This window comes from Ovis aries, chromosome 9, assembly GCF_016772045.2.
Source record: "Ovis aries strain OAR_USU_Benz2616 breed Rambouillet chromosome 9, ARS-UI_Ramb_v3.0, whole genome shotgun sequence".
In the NCBI taxonomy this organism is placed as follows: domain Eukaryota; kingdom Metazoa; phylum Chordata; class Mammalia; order Artiodactyla; family Bovidae; genus Ovis; species Ovis aries.
This window is the reverse complement of record NC_056062.1, coordinates 45,077,444-45,099,605: the sequence shown is the minus strand read 5'-3', so window position 1 is coordinate 45,099,605 and position 22,162 is coordinate 45,077,444. Positions and strand designations below refer to the sequence as shown.

At 37.7% G+C, this 22,162-nt stretch overlaps 1 protein-coding gene across 1 annotated transcript in view; it reads right to left on the bottom strand.

The window, feature by feature from the left end:
- PREX2 (phosphatidylinositol-3,4,5-trisphosphate dependent Rac exchange factor 2) overlaps window positions 1-22,162 on the bottom strand; it is a 300,507-nt gene that overhangs the window by 166,379 nt on the left and 111,966 nt on the right. Inside the window, exons 11-14 of the mRNA XM_027973014.3 lie at window positions 19,172-19,272; window positions 11,591-11,694; window positions 8,857-8,906; window positions 5,837-5,912 (exon numbers count right to left, since the gene is read on the bottom strand). Coding sequence (XP_027828815.2) covers window positions 5,837-5,912; window positions 8,857-8,906; window positions 11,591-11,694; window positions 19,172-19,272 — 331 coding nt within the window. The remainder of the gene's footprint in view (window positions 1-5,836; window positions 5,913-8,856; window positions 8,907-11,590; window positions 11,695-19,171; window positions 19,273-22,162) is intronic.

Here is a 22,162-nt window from a genome sequence, read left to right as displayed (position 1 = left end):
GAGTCAGCAAATGCAAGCTTCTCTTTCACTCTCTTGCCAGAAAAAATGAAAATTAGCTCACATAACTGAGCCCCAAAAGAAAGCCTAATGCACCCTTTTGTTATGATTTTTATCTAGAAAACATCTACTTTATTCATTCAAGTACGAATTCATATACACTCTTCCCTCTATGACACGGCTTCAGCATCTGAGAATTCAACCAACCACAGATCAAAACTAGTCAGAGGGAAAAAAAAAAAAAACAGAAAGTTCCAAAATGTAATACTTGAATTTGCAGAATCAGTGAATATTTATATAGTATTTACATTTCATCAGGTATTAAAAGTAATCTTAAGGTTAATTAAAAGATATGGGAGATTATATGCAAATCCATGCCATTTTATACAAGGAGCTTGAGCATCTGTGGATTTTGGTACCTGCAAGGGTCCTGGGATCAATATCTCCTAGATATCAACAGGACTGACTATGTATATGAATATGTATGTGTATATGTATGTATCTGTTGTATCTGTGTCTATATAACCTTACAGTTGTATGTTTTACAGCTTAAGAAGTGCTTTCTTACAGATTATCTCGTTTTTTTCTAGCCCCATCTTTTAGCTCTTAGGTACAATACTCTTCTGGGAAAGACTGAGGGCAGGAAGAGAGAGGGAGACAGAGGATAAGATGGGTGGATGGCATCATTGACTCAATAGACATGAATTTGAGCAAACTCTGGGAGATAGTGAAGGACGGGAAAGCCTGGCATGCCGTAGTCCATGTGGTCACAAAGAGTCAGACATGATTGAGCTACTGAGTGACTGAACAACAACAATACTCTACCAAATCCATCCTTTCTTCCCTCTGGCTTCCATTTCATTCCTATGTCAGCACCCTAACCCAGTGTTTCCTCATCTCCCTTCTAAATTGCCATAATTCTTTTCCTGTAATGTCTCTAATACTGTACTCCTGCACTTTCTCTAACATTGCCACTATAGAATTAAATTTTCTTTGATTTTTTTAAAGACTTTTCTCTGGTATAGCCCATTTTTAAAGTCAATATTGTTACAATATTGTTTCTGTTCTATGTTTTGAGTTTTTGGCCACGAGGATGTGGAGTATCAGCTCCCCGATCATGGATCGACCCCGTACCCACTGCATTGGAAGGCAAAGTCCAGGAAAGTCCTTAGAATTAAACTTTCTTACCCAGGAATACTGGGCTTCCCAGGTGGCACTAGCGGTAAAGCACCTGCCGGCCAATGCAGGAGACATTAAGAGACGCAGGAAAGATCCCCAGGCGCAGGCAGGACAGCCCACTCTAGTATTCTTGCCTAGAGAATCCCAGGGACAGAGAAGCCTGGAGGGCTATCGTCCTTAGGATTGTACAGAGTCAGACAGGACTGAAGGAACTAAGCCTGCACACAAACAAGAATACCAAGTACCAAAACTTTAAACTAACTCTCATTTTTCATAATCATAAAGTATCAACATTTTGTGTTGGGCTTTGCAGGTCTCCCATAACCCTGACTTCATTATACCCCTCCAGACCTATTTTCCAAAGGTTAGGTCACCTTTGCTCTCATCAATTTGGCTTCCAGACTGTTGCCAGGACTCCCTTTTGTTTATTTCCATCCTCATTCTCATTCATGGAATCATTCACTCCACTCAATGCCTTAAATATTACCTATCAGTCTATCAAGGACCAACACAAGCAACCACCTTATGCTGTAACAACTCTACCCCTCCCTAATCCTCCTGTTAATGATCATGGTATTTACAATCTGTATCTTTAGACAATAAAATCTGTACCCTTTTCAAAATCTAACCATTAGTAATGTTCATACATTCACACAAAAGATTTTTTTTTGCTACACAGTGTGCTAAGTGCTAGAAGTAACAGAGTAAAACACTCAAACACAAAACACTTCCCTGCCCTCAAATAACTGAAATCCGAAGAACCGAGTCACTTAAAATATATAAGTTATTTTGTTGTTCACTCACTAAGATGTGTCCAACTCTTTGCGACCCCACGGATTGAAGCACGCCAGGCTTCCCTGTCCTTCACTCTCTCCCGGAGTCTGCTCAAACTCATGTCCATTGAGTCAATGATGCCACCGCCATCCAATTTAGTCAATACTCCCCAACAGGTGTCATACTAGGTGCTGGCACATAGGTTAACCAGCCCCCACCCTAAGAATCATGGGGACAGTTTCAATATAAAGCGGGATTATCTAAGACAGATACATCCAGGGAACTGGGACCACAGAGGAGGATGCTGAGCCAAGTCTGGACGATCCAGCAAAGTTTACTGGGGAAGATGATGTTGAAGCAGAGCCTTAGAGGAAGTATAAAAATCAGCCCAACTGACTAACAGTCCCTGGAAGGCAGGAACCATGTCTGCTTTCTGTTTTGTTGGTTTCTTTTATTTTAATCACCAAAGCACCTGCTTAAATGTTATTTTCACAGTAAAAGCTTGTTTTAATAATCACCAACAGTATACACTGATTATTCAACTGACGGCCTTGGTGGAAAAAGACGCTTCCTTTAAAATAAAATCTCTTGTTCATCTTAGCTTAAGAACTTTAATTTACCATTCTCTTATCATTCCATTACCATACCTTTCTCCTCAAAGCCAGCCCCTGTTGTCCTAATCTAAAGCTAGAGTTTATTATGTCTGATACTTACATATATGCAAGTTTTACACTATCAGAATCATAAATCTTAAGTATGGAGCTGCTGCTGCTGCTGCTAAGTCGCTTCAGTCGTCTCTGACTCTGTGCGACCCCATAGACGGCAGCCCACCAGGCTCCCCTGTCCCTGGGATTCTCTAGGCAAGAACACTGGAGTGGGTTGCCATTTCCTTCTCCTAAGTGATGGAGAAGAGCTGATATATATATAGTTATTCCAGTAAGCAGGAAACAGTTGTGAAAATAAAATCTAGACAGACTAAGTGACTCATGTAAGTTTGCATAACTGCTTAACAGCATAGCTGGCATAAGACCAGATTACCTGTATCCTGCTGCTGCTAAGTCACTTCAGTTGTGTCAAACTCTGTGCGACCCCATAGATGGCAGCCTACCAGGCTCCCCTGTCCCTGGGATTCTCCAGGCAAGAACACTGGAGTGGGTTGCCATTTCCTTCTCCAATGCATGAAAGTGAAAAGTCAAAGTGAAGTCGCTCAGTCGTGTCTGACTCTTCGCGATCCCATGGACTGCAGCCTGTCAGGCTCCTCCATCCATGGGATTTTCCAGGCAAGAGTACTGGAGTGGGCTGCCATCGCCTTCTCCAACCTGTATCCTAGTCCATTTCAATTTCTACTGTGCACAAGCATTTCTACAGGCACTGTCATACCAGACCAGAAAGAAAACCTGAAGTAAAAGAGAATTGCAACTTGGTCTGAGTTTTGAGCAACTTATTTTAGTCTTCAAATGTTCATATTGCTTTATGGACTATGCCAAAGCCTTTGACTGTGTGGATCACAATAAACTGTGGAAAATTCTGAAAGAGATGGGAATACCAGACCACCTGACCTACTTCTTGAGAAATCTGTATGCAGCTCAGGAAGCAACAGTTAGAACTGGACATGGAACAACAGACTGGTTCCAAATAGGAAAAGGAGTACATCAAGGCTGTATATCGTCACCCTGCTTATTTAACTTCTATGCAGAGTACATCATGAAAAATGCTGGGCTGGAAGAAGCACAAGCTGGAATCAAGATTGCCGGGAGAAATATCAATAACCTCAGATATGCAGATGATACCACCCTTATGGCAGAAAGTGAAGAGGAACTAAAAAGCCTCTTGATGAAGGTGAAAGAGGAGAGTGAAAAAGTTGGCTTAAAGCTCAACATTCAGAAAATGAAGATCATGGCATCTGGTCCCATCACTTCATGGCAAATAGATGGGGAAACAGTGGAAACCCACTGTTTGGACCCCCACTGTTTGGGATGTCCAAAATCACTGCAGATGGTGACTGCAGCCATGAAATTAAAAGACACGTACTCCTTGGAAGAAAAGTTATGACCAACCTAGATAGCATATTCAAAAGCAGAGACATTACTTTGCCAACAAAGGTCCGTCTAGGCAAGGCTATGGTTTTCCATTGGTCATGTATGGATGTGAGAGTTGGACTGTGAAGAAGGCTGAGTGCCGAAGAATTGATGCTTTTTAACTGTGGTGTTGGAGAAGGCTCTTGAGAGTCCCTTGGACTGCAAGGAGATCCAACCAGTCCATTCTGAAGGAGATCAGCCCTGGGATTTCTTTGGCAGGAATGATGCTAAAGCTGAAACTCCAGTACTTTGGCCACCTCACGCAAAGAGCTGACTCATTGGAAAAGACTCTCATGCTGGGAGGGATTGGGGGCAGGAGGAGAAGGGGATGACAGAGGATGAGATGGTTGGATGGCATCACTGACTTGATGGGCGTGAGTCTGAATGAACTCCAGGAGTTGGTGATGGACAGGGAGGCGTGGCATGCTGCGATTCATGGGGTCGCAAAGAGTCGGACACGACTGAGCGACTGAACTGAACTGAACTGAATGTTCATACTTGGAAAGTAAAAGTGCCAAAAAGGAAAAAAAAAAAAATGTTGATGACTAACGTCCTTTGTCAGAACTCTAAATATTTATTCAGTATTAGCTTTTGCTTCAAAAAAACAAACTTTCTTCAGTTTTCTCACATAAACAACATAGAAGAATTCATGTGAATTCTGTAACAGTATAATTTCTACGTGAAATTTCAACTCTATTACCAAACATAGAACCAATCCCAATGACACACACTGATCATCATATTATAAATGGTTTCCACACTAGTAAACCCACTGAACACTGGAATTTGGGTTTTATCTAAAAGAACTGTTTGCTTTAAGATCTTAATTTCTCAATAAAATAAATCTAAATACTAAATGCAAAACCAGGTATTCCTGGATAGTCTAGAAGTTAATATTAAATAATAAAAATTTCAAAATGTATGTTCACAGATAAATCAAGTACGAATTAAACATTTTTATTTAAGGCAAAAATAAACATTTCCATGACTGAGAGTCAAATACTATTATTCACATGTAACAAAAGAGGTAGGTGATTTTCTTCAATAACAAGAAACTAACTTGACTCAAATATCCAAATGTAATGATGACATTTCAACCAAGCCATATTCCCTTCTCCAAAATAGTAACTTCTGTCAAAGCAAATATCAGTTTTCTTAGCCTTTCCTTTAACCCGTGGAAAACATTTGATTATTTATTAGTTAATCTAGTATGATAAAACATCTAAATAAATTTATATTTGAATATATAATGGGCTTGATGCCTTGAGTTGCAAATAACATTTTCTCAGTACCAGCTGTCAGCTCCCACACTCTGAGAAGCAGAGTGACAATCACAACAAATTCTGCACCTTCTTATTTACAACGTGTGCAGATGGATACCAAAGCTCATAATATCAAGATACAATTATCATCTAACAGAGAAGAAGGCACAGGGTGACTAGAATAACTTGCTAGGACTAAACATTAGATACCTTAAAAAAAAATCTGTAAACAAAACATATGAGAAACTTTAGTACATATACACACCTTTTCTTTAGTGATATTCAAATTACACTTAGTCTTTTGAATGGATCTCAGCTGATATTTTTGAATCACAAAACAATACAGCATAAAAATTAAGTTTGAAAACTCTGAAATCAGATGATCCAGGTTCAAATCCTAATTCTGCTTCATTCCAGCTGTATGAACTTGGTCAAGTCATTTCACTGTGTCTCACTGGCAAGTAGGGAGTTTTTAAAATACCTAAATCACCTCAAAGTTTAAAGCAGCCATGAAAGTAACTCAGCAATTTCTATTTGTCTATTTACCTGTGCAATCAACCAGTCTATCAGCTTGTTGGCCATAACGACAGATTTGTAGGTTCTTAAGTGATAATCTTTATCTCTGCAAAGGAAAGAGAAACCAAAAACACTAAGCTAGAGGGTAAGTAAGGAGGAAAGAAAGAGAGAGGATAAATAAGCACCAGAAATACTTCATTTAGTATCAGTGTGCAACAGAAAAGTTTACTAGACGGAATCTGAATTGATTGCCCCACTTACATGTAAATAAGGGAGCTTTACAAGGTTTACACAACACCTGACAATTCTCTTCATCAGTTCACACCAGGAGAAGAAACCCATAAGGATACCAAAACAGGACATTTCTTCTTTCACATTTTCTTATATCCAAATTGATTATTACTGCTATGTTATCTGGTAATAACTTGGCTAGAAATACAACTGCTCATTAATAAAATAATAATAAAACAGAATTCCTCCCCTTTAAATCAAGATAGGGTTTATGAAAGAACTCCTCAAAATGTGGAGAAGAAAGCCACCCTTTGCATTTCTGCTCTTGAATTCTCCAGGTAGGCAGGATTTGCCCTGGAGGATGATTCAGTTGGCTCAGCTGTAATGGCAGACCTCAGGCCTCCCCAGAGGGAAACATACGAAGAACCTTGTCATTTTGTCTGATCAGAGCATGGCCTTAGTCACACCACATCCCCAGGCAGCCAAGGGAACTGAGAGCAGACTCTCCTGTCTGCAGAAGTGCCCGGATCAGAGAAATCTTTCAAAGTCTAGTTAGATAACTACAAAGTGCTTATGATCAGAACAAGACCCCAAGGGCAGAAATCTATAATTCATTTATTTTGCTGGCCTGAATAAAAATGGAATGAGAAAAGGAGAGTCTTTCAAAATGTCAAAAAAAAAAAAAAATCCAAACTGCAATCAACTTGACGTGACAAATAATTACTGGCTATGTTCATGGTTCTTTTAACTTCTGTCAGCAGTTTACAATTAATATTGACATCATTTCATCCACTGTCATAAAAAGCTCTCCAAAATATGACTGAAATTCCTGAGATTTTAATAGTGAATGTACTAGGTTAGCTAGTAATCAACAGCAGATTTTTTTTTTTCAGCAGATTTTTCTTTTCAATCCTTTAAAATCCATCTCCGTTTCTGACACCCCATCACCCATTTCATTTTGGCTTCCATATGTGTCAAAAAGAAAGACAGGGTAGTTTTTATAGAATACATGTGGGTCTATGGATTTTTTCACCCAAGTCATTTTTCTTTTCATAAGCTGAGTTCATACATATTAAAAGCATGACTATCACACATTCCATCTGCTTTATGGGTTTTTTCCCCATAAATTTACCCTTGACAACTCATAAACCATTGTCATTTCTAGCCAAAGAACAATTCCTTCTTATCAGCTCTTTAAGAATACAACTTTCTGGATAAAAAATCTCACATGGCTAAAATATATTTTCAGAACACATTTTCTCATATATAAAGCCTACATACACACAGACACACACATGGCATGAAAAAATAATTCAGTATCTGTTTCTATTAGTTTAAGACCTGGGTTCAATCTCTGGGTTGGGAAGATCCCCTGGAGGAGGGCATGGCAACCCACTCCAGTATTCTTGCCTGGAGAATCCCATGGACAGAGGAGCCTGAAGGGACAAAGGAGTCCATGGGATTTCAGAGTCGGACACAACTGAGCAACTGAACACACATACAAGTACAAAAAAACCATGTGCTATTATTAAGTAATCATCTTTTAGCATTATGTTATCCAAAATATTTATAGAATGTCTGTGCCAGGAATATAGCAGAGAATCAACAAATACTGGTTTCTTTCACTTTTTTTTTTTTTTTTAACTTTGTGAAGCCTGCTTGTGAAAGTGGACAGGCATTTTCAGGTGTAATAGGTAAGATTCTATTTTCTCTTTCAGGATCTGAAGTGTGGGCATTCCAACACTTAATCACCAACTTTTGGAATTTTTTTTTTTAAGCTCTGCATTTCCTTGGAATTGGAAACCAGAGTGAAAAATAGAAACACTGTCCATCAAACGCCTGGATTCCATATCCATGACTGAAAAGCCTCTACATTCATTTTATAAATCATACATTCATTTTATTGTTCTGAAAAATATGTTTTAGTCAATAAACTCCAAATGAAATCTGGCCATCTGAAATTAATTTAATATTACATTACATTATATCAGTTCTATCAGTTTGTGTATACTATAAATACAATTCTCCTCTTGATTATCTCTATTAGTAATCATAACATCAAACTCAAAGTTTTCTGCTATCTTTCTAAACGGATAAACTGAAAATGAATCCTAATTTCTCTTTAGAAACCAGAAAGGCATATCTCTTCAGAAGTAAAAACATGGTATAGAAAAACTGATAAAATTATTAAGTCCAAATTAATTCTTAAGTTTCAAGTGTAAAACTTTTTTGTTCAATAAAAGATGATTAAAAGAAAATATTGTGACAGAAAATACAAGTTAAAGATTTGATTATAAGTCTAATTGAAAAAATTAATATACAAGTAATCATAACGGTAAATATTCACCAGTAAATAGTATTTTGAAATCCTCTCTGGTTAGTCAACTATTATTTATTAAATACTAACTGACTGTGGATAATTTTATTATCTAGCCTGTAATTTACTATGCTGCTAAGTTGCTTCAGTCGTGTCCGACTCTGTGCAACCCCATAGACAGCAGCCCACAAGGTTCCTCCATCCCTGGGATTCTCCAGGCAAGAACACTGGAGTGGGTTGCCATTTCCTTCTCATTACTATGAATTAATGGCAAATAATTTTAGAAATCAGAATAAAAAGAGTAGAAGAAACTCTATAATTAGAGCTCCAGAAAATTTTGAAATATTTTAAGATAAATTGTTACTTAAAATAATCTTTAAAAGCAAAATGTTCATGTTTGGAAGAAAAACAAAATGAGCTAACTTCAGCTTAATAACATTTACATAATATGCAATATAAATATTTCCATTTAAACTGCTCAGAACTTAGAAACTAGACTCACCTTATGACTGGAGTAAATAGACTGTGAAGACGACAATATAATCGTACACCCTATTGTAAAATAAAGATATGTCAAAAACAAGTAAAATTAGTCAAAGGACATACCAATGAAATTTAGAAATAGATTATTCTGAAATTATTACACAATCTTAACCTATTTGAAAGTTATTCAAATGTTACATTATATCATAAAAATAATATGATCTGAATAATTAAAAATAGGATTAAATTGTGTTATTAATTTTTCACCTACAAGTGACATATATACATACGCATGTACAAATATGCATATGATATACATATATACACATATGCATACATACAAGAAAGCCTTCCTCAGTGATCAATGCAAAGAAATAGAGGAAAGCAATAGAATGGGAAAGACTAGAGATCTCTGAAGAAAATTAGGAATACCAAGGGAATATTTCCTGCAAAGATTGGCTCAATAAAGGACAGAAATGGTATGGTCCTAACAGAAGCAGAAGATATTAAGAAGAGGTGGCAAGAATACACAGAACTGTACAAAAAGATCTTCATGACCCACCCAGATAATCACAATGGTGTGATCACTCACCTAGAGCCAGACATCCTGGAATGTGAAGTCAAGTGGGCCTTAAGAAGCATCACTACGAACAAAGCTAGTGGAGGTGATGGAATTCTAGTTGAGCTCTTTCAAATCCTGAAAGATGATGCTGTGAAAGTGCTGCACTCAATATGCCAGCAAATATAGAAAACTCAGCAGTGGCCACAGGACTGGAAAAGGTCAGTTTTCATTCCAATCCCAAAGAAAGGCAATGCCACAGAATGCTCCAACTACCACACAATTGCACTCATCTCACATGCTAGTAAAGTAATGCTCAAAATTCTCCAAGCCAGGTTTCAGCAATAAGTGAACCATGAACTTCCAGATGTTCAAGCTGGTTTTAGAAAACGCAGAGGAACCAGAGATCAAATTGCCAACATCTGCTGGATCATAGAAAAAGCAACAGAATTCTAGAAAAACATCTACTTCTGCTTTATTGACTATGCCAAAGCCTTTGACTGTGTGGATCACAATAAAATGGAAAATTCTTCAAGAGATGGGAATACAGACCACCTGACCTGCCTCTTGAGAAATCTGCATGCAGGTCAGGAAGCAACAGTTAGAACTGGACATGGAACAACAGACTGGTTCCAAATAGGAAAAGGAGTACATCAAGGCCGTATATTGTCACCCTGCTTATTTAATCATGAGGAACGCTGGGCTGGAAGAAGCACAAGCTGGAATCAAGATTGCCAGGAGAAATAGCAATATATTCAGATATGCAGATAACACCACCCTTATGGCAGAATGTGAAGAGGAACTAAAAAGCCTCTTGATGAAGGTGAAAGAGGAGACTGAAAAAGTTGGCTTAAAGCTCAACATTCAGAAAACTAAGATCATGGCATCTGGTCCCTTCATTTCATGGCAAATAGATGGGGTGATAGAGTCGGTGATGTCATTCGACCATCTCATCCTCTGTCATCCCCTTCTCCTCCAGCCAGTGGAAACAGTGGCTGACTTTATTTTGGGGGGCTCCAAAATCACTGTAGATTGTGACTGCAGCCATGAAATTCAAAGACGCTTGCTCCTTAAAAGGAAAGTTATGACCAACCTAGATAGCATATTCAAAAGCAAAGATATTACTTTGTCAACAAAGGTCCATCTAGTCAAGGTTATGGTTTTTCCAGTAGTCATGTATGGATGTGAGAGTTGGACTAAAAGAAAGCTGAGGGCAGAAGAACTGATGCTTTTGAACTGTGGTGTTGGAGAAGACTCTTGAGAGTTCCCTGGACTGCAGGGAGATCCCACCAGTCCATCTTAAAGGAGATCAGTCCTGGTTGTTCATTGGAAGGACTGATGTTGAAGCTGAAACTCCAATACTTTGGCCACCTGATGTGAAGAGCTGACTCATTGGGAAAGACCCTGATGCTGGGAAAGATTGAAGGCAGGAGGAGAAGGGGATGACAGAGGATGAGATGGTTGAATGGTATCACCGACTCAATGGACATGAGTTTGAGTAATCTCCAGGAGTTGGTGATGGACAGGGAGGCCTGGCATGCTACAGTTCATGGGGTCACAAATCGTCGGACACAACTGAGTGACTGTACTGAACTAAATACATATATACATGTATATACATATAGGTATTTGTATATACATACACATATACATATACATAAGTATACATATATACATTCATGTGTATGCACACATACATACATATGGCATATATACATACATGAAATATCTTAAATATTATTTTTCTTAAAATATAAAATTTTAACATATAATGTAAACAGATTATTTATAAATCTATGCAATGACCCACCATACTACTTGATAATTATATGTCAATATAGAGTTTGCCAAGTGTACAAAGGAAGATGATATTTCATGAATTTTATAATTTGTATTTTTATTAAATGTATTCAAGTATCATGACCACTTGTTACTACATGTAAAATAGTTTTCAATGGATATAATCTTCTGAGTGATGCAACTGCATTAGAACAAGATAAGAGAAAAAAAAAACAATAGGATCTAACAATACAATTCTTATAATGGCAAGAAAATACCAAGAGGCGTGTTTCCATATGCCACATAAAAACTTCCTATACCAGAAGAATTTTGGTCTCCTTACAAAATTTTACCTTGCTTCAGTAGGACAACATGAATTCTTCCATTGATAAAAGGCTGTGGGAGAGGCTATTACCTTTGAAATCACATCCTGCATCTCATTTCTTGGATAAAAGGTTCCATCATCATAACGAAATCTATATAGCATCTGTTCTGGTTTGAACTGATGTTTATCTGTAACTAAAAATATAAGAACAGCATATTAAAATCCTGACAATCTAAAAAGTAGAAGATAAAAACATATTTGTAAAACACATATTCCCAAATACTAAAACTTTTTAGTTTTACCAAAAGCTTTTGTTTCCCTAACATAGTAATGCTAATCCAGTATTTCAACAGTAAGATTAATGATAAGATTTTGTGATATAGTTACGATTTCCATAGAAGCACTGAAGAACTAAACTCAGGTTAGCAACATTCAGCTAGCATAGTATCTGTGTGTGCACAGTATATATATACTTTAATAAATGAGTATGTGTTTTCTATTTCTTCACAGTGCTACAAAGTCAAGCAAAAAGTGCCCTTCAAATAGCAGATACTCCAGCCTAGTGAGTCATAATTTGATTCTCAGCCCCAGAAGTGAGTTTTAGCATTTATCTGTCTTATCTTACAATAATCAAGCCAAGACCACACATACACCGATCTTAACCATTTATCCTGTGTTTAAATCTCCAGAGTACATTAGATAAATTCAATATGTAACTGATAACAAACTTTTAACAGTTTTCTTACATTGACAAATGCTTTTCTTTTACAATAACTTTTTTTTTCTTCAATGGAAAATGAGAGTGGTCACCCTTCACTTTCATTCTTAGGATAAGATTTTCACATTTATAAAGACTCCTACTAAACTTTCAAGTTTTCTTTTTTCCAGAAGTATTTTATAGGTAGTCTAATAAAAAAAATAATTGTTTTAGAAAGGAAAAACCTCAAATTAAATCTCAAAGGGTTTACATTTAAATGTTTCTTTACCGGGAATGCAACATTTGCAGAAAAGACAATTTATTGCAATAGGTTCTATTTTCATGATTAGATAGAAGACTTTGACCTTTACTTTTTGCTAAAAAAGTTGAAGGGAGAGAAAAACCTGTCAGGATTAATTCTAATAAACCATTTTAGGTGAATCCATAAGAAAAACAAGAGACTTGTAACACACACACACATGTATACAAAGTTTCAGCTATTTCACCCTAACCTATCCAAACCAAATGAATGACTTAACAGCCATAAAACTGAGACATGACTGCTGCCAAAAAGATAACATCACCTTTTGGCATCTCCTTTTCTAGGTTAAGTCAAAAAGAAAAACATATATGAAAGAAAAATAAATTCGAAAGAAATATTTTGAAATCCTACAACATGTTTCAGAACTTGTTATTTATTTCTCCTATGAATCTACCTATTAATAATTCTCATTTTTATCCCTTAAGATTCACTGAAATAAATGATTATATTGATATTCCAAAATTCAAGGAAACTTGGGTCCAAGGGTCTTCCACCACAATAAAGGAAGTGGTGGGTACACCTATTCAAAAATGGAGTCCTTCACTGTAAGGTAAACTCTTGTGATTTTGATCATATTTCTTGGGTTAATCTGTAACTTGTAGCTGTTCCCTTAGAAAAATAGTAATAGTTCTGCACTGAAATTTATTCCCCCCAACTTCCTGAGGAGGGAATGGCTTTATTAGCTGATGAGGAAGGTTGCTTAATACCATCTTTTAAACAACTATGCACTGCTGGGCATACCAGGAATGTACTGGCAAATGTTTAACAGCTGTCTCTCTGGTGATGAGGCAGAAGGAACACTGATGTGTGTAATTCGCCAATATCCATGGTACCAAAAATTCCCACACTGGCCAATTTCAAGCTCCCCAAATAAAGTCACTAAACACAGAATTCGATGTGCAGTGACACAGGATTATTTAGTATTCCCACCATTAAAAAAACGGTAGATACAAACAACAAGCCCATAAACAATAAAATGTAGTAAAATAATTAGGAAGTGATGAGATTTAAGAATATATTAAATTTATAATGTATATACTTATATATTTACATCATTTCATTTTAATAATAGCTGTGCTTAACAATCAGCTTGCAATTTTTTAAAAACATTTAATAATCTGCTCTCTAGAGCTTGTACCAGCCAACTTCAGCACACCACTGGCTATAATGAATGAGCCCTCAGAATTCTCACATAAGCATTTTTAATGCAAATTCATAGAGCCAGACAAGAAGAACATTATCAACCTACCACAGAGAAAGTGTATGCTGTCCCAACCCAAGAATTCCCAGTATAGCAAGGCTCAGCCTCTGGTGAACTTCCTAGCAATATTTGCAATGTGAATAATAGCAATAACAGTCGACTTTTTTTTTTTTTTCTTTTTTGCTGGTTCCTTTTAAAACAGATGACTCATTCAACTTTATTTTAGGAATTCTATTTTCACTAAAATGCAGCTGAAATCACAAACTAATGAAACTAGCCTGTCTGGCTCTTATTTCTTCATCCTAATAAAATTATTAATGTGAAATTGCATAATGCGTTCTCTAACCATACTTTGGGAGAACCTCTATTAGTTACCTGTGAACACTTACAAAAAAACAAACATTATTTGCAGTGACAAAAGTTCTAACATGTGAAATCTGACACTGCAGCTGATCAGATACTAGTAACAGTAATAACACAGGTCCTCAAAATCAAACACTATTCATGGAGTCTACTCAGTGATGATGTCTCAGGAAAAAAAAATTAATCATATTATAAATAATTCAGTTCTTTTAAGTTAAATAATCAAAGGGTTCTTGTATTTGAAATTTCAAAATAAATTTTAATTCGGAATTTACCCACTACTTTCTTTTCAAAATTGTATTCCTATTGGAGACAATACTGAGCCTGGGGGGAGTTGATTAGGACTGAAATCAAAACAGAAGTTGACATTGTTGATTTTTTTCTCTTTCTAGAAGGAGGTAGTTAAAAATATTTTGATACTTATATTACTAAAATGTATTCATTTATTAGGGTGGTTCCCTCTGTGAATTTTTCCAGATCTTTCAGCAGTCCTGAACTGGTCAGACCCTAGATGACTATGTTCATGAGGATACTGAATAAGCATCATTCCACATCAACTTTGTACCAACTTAAAAGTGACTTTAATATGTCTGCCTAGCTATTCATGTATTCAGGGAAAGTAATAACAGTTTTGTTAATTGTAAAGTCCACCCATAACAGTCATGTCTGATGGCTCAGATGATAAAGAATCTGCCTGCAGTGCAAGAGACCACAGTTCGATCCCTGGGTCAGGAAGATCCCCTGGAGAAGGAAATGGATATCCACTAGAATATTATTGCCTAGAGAATCCCACAGACAGAGGAGCCTGGGGTCGCAAAGAGTTGGACATGACTGAATGACTAACACTTTCACTTTCTTCATTTTTTAGAATTCAATTCACTAAACAAACAAGAAACTCTTCCTCATATAATTTCTGGGTCATCTATGTTGAAATACAGCAAGAGAGGATAGTTGACTTGAAAATAATCTCACAGCTCCTTTGAAAAGACAACCTCTTTCCACGCCCTGACCTTTCCAGCACTGGGAATAAAGCTTCTCCAATATTCTGTTATCTGTCACAAGGTATCTCATAGTCAAAAAAGAAAATACTGTAGCAAACAGTGTAGCTCTTTCTAAAATATAGTCAAGTTATGTTAAAAATAAATAAATAAAATAAAATAAAATATAGTCAACTCATCACACAGAAGTATAAAGTTGCATATCCATAATTTTTTAAACAATTTAAATAGCAGCATCCATTGTTGACAGATAGCTTTAAGACTATTTTTTGTGTTATTTCTAATTCATAAAGGAAAAGTGACTCAGATTAGCAGCAGGAGTTACAATAATCTCAACTGAAAATGAAAGTGTAAAAAGTGATTACTGTGACTATTGTTTCCAGATATCATTGTAAAACATTAACGCATGTATTATGATTGTTCTAGCTTTCATATAATTTCATTGATTTAATATTGACCTAGGAGCTAAGCCTCAGGGGCAGAAATTGACTAACTGACTACCAAATTGCGTTAGCTTCTGTTTTTCCTGCGTATGCAACTACAGGATGTTTTTAGGAGTCTCTTACAGTCAAGTGAGTGAAAGTTGATTATTCATGTCTGACTCTTTGCAACCCCATGGACTATACAGTCCATGGAATTCTTCAGTTCAGAATACTGGAGTGGGTATCATTCCCTTCTCCAGGGTATCCTCCCAACCCAGGGATCGAACCCAGGTCTTCTACATTGCAGGTGGACTCTTTACCAGCTGAGCCACCAAGGAAGCAATCACATATCTGAGTTGTGTCCCCAGGTATGTGCACAAAAATGATATACAATGGGAAATGCACAAATCTATTTAAAACAAACAAAAAGCTCCACCGTTCCTCCAAGGTGACATTTAGGAGCACTGTATTGAAGATGGTCGAGGCTATATCAGGCACCAAAACCCTATACAGAGCCAAGTGCCACAACCTCATCCTTCACTATTAACTAAATTTTATGTGAGTAAAAAATTAGCTTCTATAATGTGAGCCTTCTATAATGTATTGGGAAGGTTTACTTATTACAGCAGCTAGTGCTAACCAGTACAGCTTTCCTTCTCAATAGTCCCTGCAAAAAAATTAGTTCTCCTAACCTAGTAGATTTCTGTCTTCTCTGAAAGGAGATATGCCAACAGCTCAATTTCATAATGAACAAAGTAAAAACATGGGCTTAAAACCATGAGACCATAGAAAAAATATCCCTGATTCATGTACACATACCTTCAAGTACCTAGCATATTATCTCCCATGTAGAAAGAAGGAAAGAATCAGTAAGGAACAGAATAAACAAGTGTCCATAAACAGATTTTCCCTTCCTTGCTCTATGGGTAATGCACAGTCCCTGGAATTATACAGTCTGGAATGGGAAAAAAATAATCATTTCTGACTTTAATGATTATACACAAAACTGCTTTATGTGCCACCTCCTTTATCTTCAATAAACTATACGATAAAACAAATACACTCAATCCTTGTCCCAAATATATACCTGAAGGTGGGGTTAGAAGAGAAAGGTGAACACAAATAGGAAAGCCATCCAGCTCAGTATCTTTTCACTTTTAACTTATAAGATATTAGATGATGCTTTTAGCATACTGAATGCTAAATGGAGTTTTAATGGCATTAATGAACCGAGTACAAAATCATATACAACTTCTCAGTAGTATCTGTTAGTTCAAAATATAGCCATTCATTTATCCACTCACTCAAGAAATAATAATGAGGCAACTATATGTTCTGAGCATTGCAGGCATTTTGCTATAAATTAACACACAAGGCCCCTGTTCTCATGGTGCTTTATTTTGACTGAGGTCTAGAGTAGGGATGGGAGATAGAGAGAGAAATATTAAACAAAGAAATAAATGAAACAACATGACAATTTCAGAGAGTGATAAGGAGTCCATGAAGAAAATGTCAAAAATCTAAAAGTAGTTTATTGAAATAATGGGGACTGGGTAGGATTCTAAAAGGCAGAGTGTCATGGAAGAAGAGACACAATATAGTAGCATCTGTCAATTCATTCACTGTTGTTTCTCCAGGACCTAGAAAGGTCCCCGACATTTATTAGGGATTACTAAGCAATTGCTGATTGAGAATAGCAAGGGCAAAGATCCTACATGAAAAGTCAGCTTGGAGTGTTCAAAGAAGAGACAGAAGGTCAGGGCGGCCACCATGTAAACAGTTAGGTACAGACAACTCAGAGAGGAAGGCAGGGGCTCTATCATGTAGGGCTATGTACAAGAGCCTTGGTAAGAGATTTAGGTAGAAAGTCTGGACTTGTTTTTAAGTTTAATGGGAAGCCAGTAGATGACTGTAAGCGAGAGAACACCTAGATCTTATAAATGTCTTAAAAGGTCTCTTCAGCTGTTTCCTGCAGAGTATTCTACAGGGGTGGAGGACAAACACTGAAACAAGGACAAAGAAGGTGGTGACTGGGAAGAAGGTGGGGATCCTGGGACAGCAGTAGTCTGATTAGTGACCTGTTTGTTGGCAGGGCTCACAGGACTTCACGGCATGAGGAAAGAACAGGGATGCTAGATAATTCCTATCTGGGTAGATGGGGACATTATACTGGCAACATCTACTGTGCTGGGGGAAAACTGGGAGAATCTAGTTTATTTCCATCTCACTCTAATTTAGGGAAAAAAACAAACATCAAAACTCCATAGCCAAATATCCGTATTTAGTCCCAGTTCCTTGTCTTTTTCTCTTCTTGCACATTTCGCATGAGAAATTCCTCAAGCTTTTATTCTTAGTTCAATGATCATTGCTTTGGGTTTTTTTTGTTTTTTTTTTGTTTGTTTGTTTTTTTTTGGTGTTTCTTATTGATGTGCTGAGAACCTGATGCTCTCTTGAAATGATTCACAAATACAACCTCACTGTTCCTCTACTTCAAGTGTTACATCCACACGCTTTCAACCTCCTGCTGGACCCTCCCCTGCAGGAGGAGGGTCCCCAATCCTTCATCTTCTCCCCACTGGTCCTCCTCTTTAACTATCTCTGTCATCCAGACAGAAAGCACGGAAAATCTGATCTCACCCCTCACTCTTCATGGGCTCCCCTGGCAGCTCAGATGGTAAAGAATCTGCCTGTAATGCAGGAGACCCAGATTTGATACCTGGGTCAGGAAGATCCCCTGAAGAAGGAAATGCTAACCTACTCCAGTATTCTTGCCTGGAGGAGCCCAATGGACAGAGAAGCCTGGCGGGCTACACTCCATGGAGTCGCAAAGAGTAGAACACGACTGAGTGACTAATACTACCTCACTCTGCATCTCCCAAGTCTAAAGAGGCATCACATATGCTCTCAGCTTCTAATAGACCCCCCTCATCATGCCCACACGCAGGGCCCTGGTCTTTTTTCTCCTGAGGATGGAAGGATCCCTGCAGGCAGGACCTCCTTTAATCTCTAACTCTCCACTCCTCAGTTAGCTCCGAAACCAAGTTTTGGTCACTCCTCTGTTTCCAGGTGCCCATCGGCTCCTCACTTCCTTCAGAAGCAGTCCCACACACCACAGTCAGCAACTTAAGGGCTGCTAAGTTAGGGTGTGTGCCTTCCTTTCTCATCACAGCCCTCTCCCCAGTATATTCCTCTGTGAAAGGCATCGGCCTGCATTGTGACATCGTGCTAGTTCTGAAGAGGCCACTGTGAACTTCACGCTCCCCTGTCTGAGAGCTACTACTTCTTCAGGGTGAAATGTCCTTCTGTCCTTGTCAGAGTTCCATTCACTCTATCATGTCCAGTGCTAAGGCCACCTTACTCACGAAGCATCCCAAATACTCTAGTTAGAACTCACCATTAAGGAACTTGTCTCAATCCTACATCATTCTTAACTGGAATTTAAGTCTTGCCTGTGTTGGAATTGTTCCTTTCAAGTTAACAAATAGATCAGCATAAGCCTATATTCCCTGAAACAATATTCTATACAGATGAGACACTCAAGGATGTTGGAAAGAAACATAAGCATCCTATAACGTGGAAAAGTATTATAAATTAAACCAATCAATGCAACAAAGGCAAATGTAATTTGTGGAAAAATAAATTAAATAGGTGATTAATAAAACAATTACCATGATGGATGATTCCATTTTCCAATAATGCTTGTCCCAAGTGAACACCTTCCTCAGGCCTGTGAATCTCTCCAATTTCCAAGAGCCATGACACAAATTCACTGCACCAGAAATCCAACGAAGAAGTTAAATCAGTATGTTTTTCCCCAGGAAGTCTATCTGTACCATGCATTCACCAAGCAGCTATGAAAGGAATACTCCTCAAAATACAAAGGAATGCTTGCAGTGAATCTTGCATACATTTTTTTCGTATATGTAAGGCCCATATATATTTACATTGGACTCTAGTCTAGAAAACTCATGTCCATACATCCAGACTTACCTAAACTCTATTTAATAACTATTCAACTTATCTAGACCTTTAGTAAGCACAAAGGGAGAATTCTAGAGTATCCTTTTACACATATAAAAGCAAATTTGGGACTAGAGAGATACAACAGATTTTAAAGATAACTATACAGCAGAATTAGATAGAATAACAGTGACTTAAAATAAGAGGTAAACTGTCTTGAATGTAGCTTTTCAGGCACAGAGAACCAATAGGTTTGAAACTCCAAGAGGGCATACAAAATAATTCTATTATGCATGCCCTATATGATAGAATTCTAAAAAGCTTCTTCCACCCACCTCCCTCCCCCATCAAGAATTCCATCCATTGGTTTGTCAATTAAATTCTAATCTAGGTAGCTCTGTGAATGGACGGGTGTATGTAATTAAAATCCCAAGTCAGTTGACCTTAAAATATGGAAACTATCCAAGTGGGCCTGACTTGAGCAGCTGACCCCTTTGAAGCACAGGGTTCTCAGCCTGGTGGCACAAGAGGAAGTGAGAACAAAGTAAAAGCAGAGGAAAGATCCAATGTGCCACTGCTGATTTTAAAGCTAGAAGGGGTCATATATCCAAGAATATAGACAACTTCCAATGGCCCACATGGAAACGGGTGCCTCATTCTTACAACCACAAAGGATGAAACTTTGCCCACAACCTGAATGTGCTGGAAAATGAAGTCTTCCTCAAAGATTCAAGATAAGAGCCCAGCCCCTGCCCTGCTAACACCTTGATTTTGCCCTTGTGAGACCCTGAGCACAGGACCTGCTCTAACTTACCTGGACTTCTGACCTACAGAAATACAAGCAAATACCTACCTGTGCATCATTTTAAGTGACTAAGTATATGACAATTTGTTTTTTAGCAATAGACAATTGTGTGTCTATTGTGTGTATTAGTTGCTCAGTCATGTCCAACTCTATGCAACCCCATCCACAGACTGGAGCCTGCCAGGCTCCTCTTTCCATCAGATTCTCCAAGCAAGAATACTGGAGTGGGTTGTCATTCCCTTCTCCAGGGGATCTTCCTGATGCAGGAATCAAACTTGGGTCTCCCGCATTGCAGGCGGATTCTTTTACCATCTGAGCCACCAAGGAAGCCGCCAATAGACAAATGTTAAACACTAAAAGACAGAGAAAAGTCTGACTCCCTTGTTTTCAAATTTTAAAATAACTTGGAAAATTCATCACTATATCTAAACTGCCATCCATAAGGAACCCTCCAGCACAAAACCATCCATCAGAACTGTCTACCATGAACATCTGCTGTGGTTGGGAAAGGCCACTGAGAACAGCTCACATCACTCACTATTTTGGGAGAGGGTGGGGAGCCCCAGTGTTTTGTAACACTTAGGAGACCCTCATCTCAGTACTGGTATTTTTTTTAAAGGCCTGTGATATCATTAAGAGAACACAATACAGAGACATTTTACAATAAAGTATTTTATCATGCTCATCTTTAAAAAGCTAATGCTGAAATGCTTATGTTAACTAATGAATATATTTCAGAACAATTTTATTTTTGCAAAGAGGCCAGAGAAGCCAAGCGATGGAAAGTGTCAGGAAATTACTTTTCCATTTATTTCAAAACTAAAAGCAACACATATGGTAAAGTCAAATAACCAAGGGATATGGAAATTCAAACATAAATGTCTGGTCCACGATGCACATTTTAAGGCAGAAGAAGCTATTAAAAGTCTTTGTATGCTTCTATTAAAGAAGAACCATCCAAAAGAAGAGTAACATAGAATCCGGTATTGTGGTAACATCATGCACTTTGCAATAAGACAGTCTGGATTCAAATACTGTTTCTGTCTCTACTAGCTGTGTGATGTTGGATGAGTACATTTAATTCTCTTAAGTCTCAGTTTTTTTCCTCAATGACATGGCATTAATAAGAATATCAGCCCCATAGCGCTGCCTGGGATTAAAGGAGCTGACGAATGTCAGGAACTCAACACTGGGCCTAGCACATGGTAAGTGATTATTCAATGTCAGCCATCCATATGTGAGCTTAAATGGTTGGCACAGAGCTAAAATATAATTCCTCATTTTAATCTTAGCAGATTCCTGAATGTTTCCAAATAAAGTGAGAGAAAAAAGCATATTTTAAGTATTCCTATAAATTAGGAGTATGGGGAAAAAAAGAAAGGGTAGGGAAGAAAGTTAACGAGTGACTTTATTACGGAACCTAATCAAGTACTAGAAAGATCCCATCAGCACATGCCAAAAGGACCATGATCGGGTCAGAAACATCTCACACTCAGGTCATAGTATGTTGTTATGGAAAAGGCTACAATTAACATAGCAAATGTTTACTGAGTCACCATGTTGTCACCAGGGTTCTGGGCAACGCTTTGCAGATCACTGCAGTTAATGGGCACCACAGCCACAGGAGATGGTGTGGGTAAAGGCTTAAAAGAACTCTTTTTCCTTTAGTAAGGACAAATTTGAGCCTGGGTGAGCTTTCTAGCTCTGTCTGCCTAGAAACCTGATGAGGGTTGAGTGTCAGTTGTATTATTAGGTGGCATTCTTACCTGGAAAACCTCATGTACAGAGGAGCCTGGAGGGCTACAGTCCATGGGGTCACAAAGAACCCAACACTACTAAGCCACTGACACACTGCTTGTGGTCAAAATGGTTTCTGATGGTTAAATTGCACACT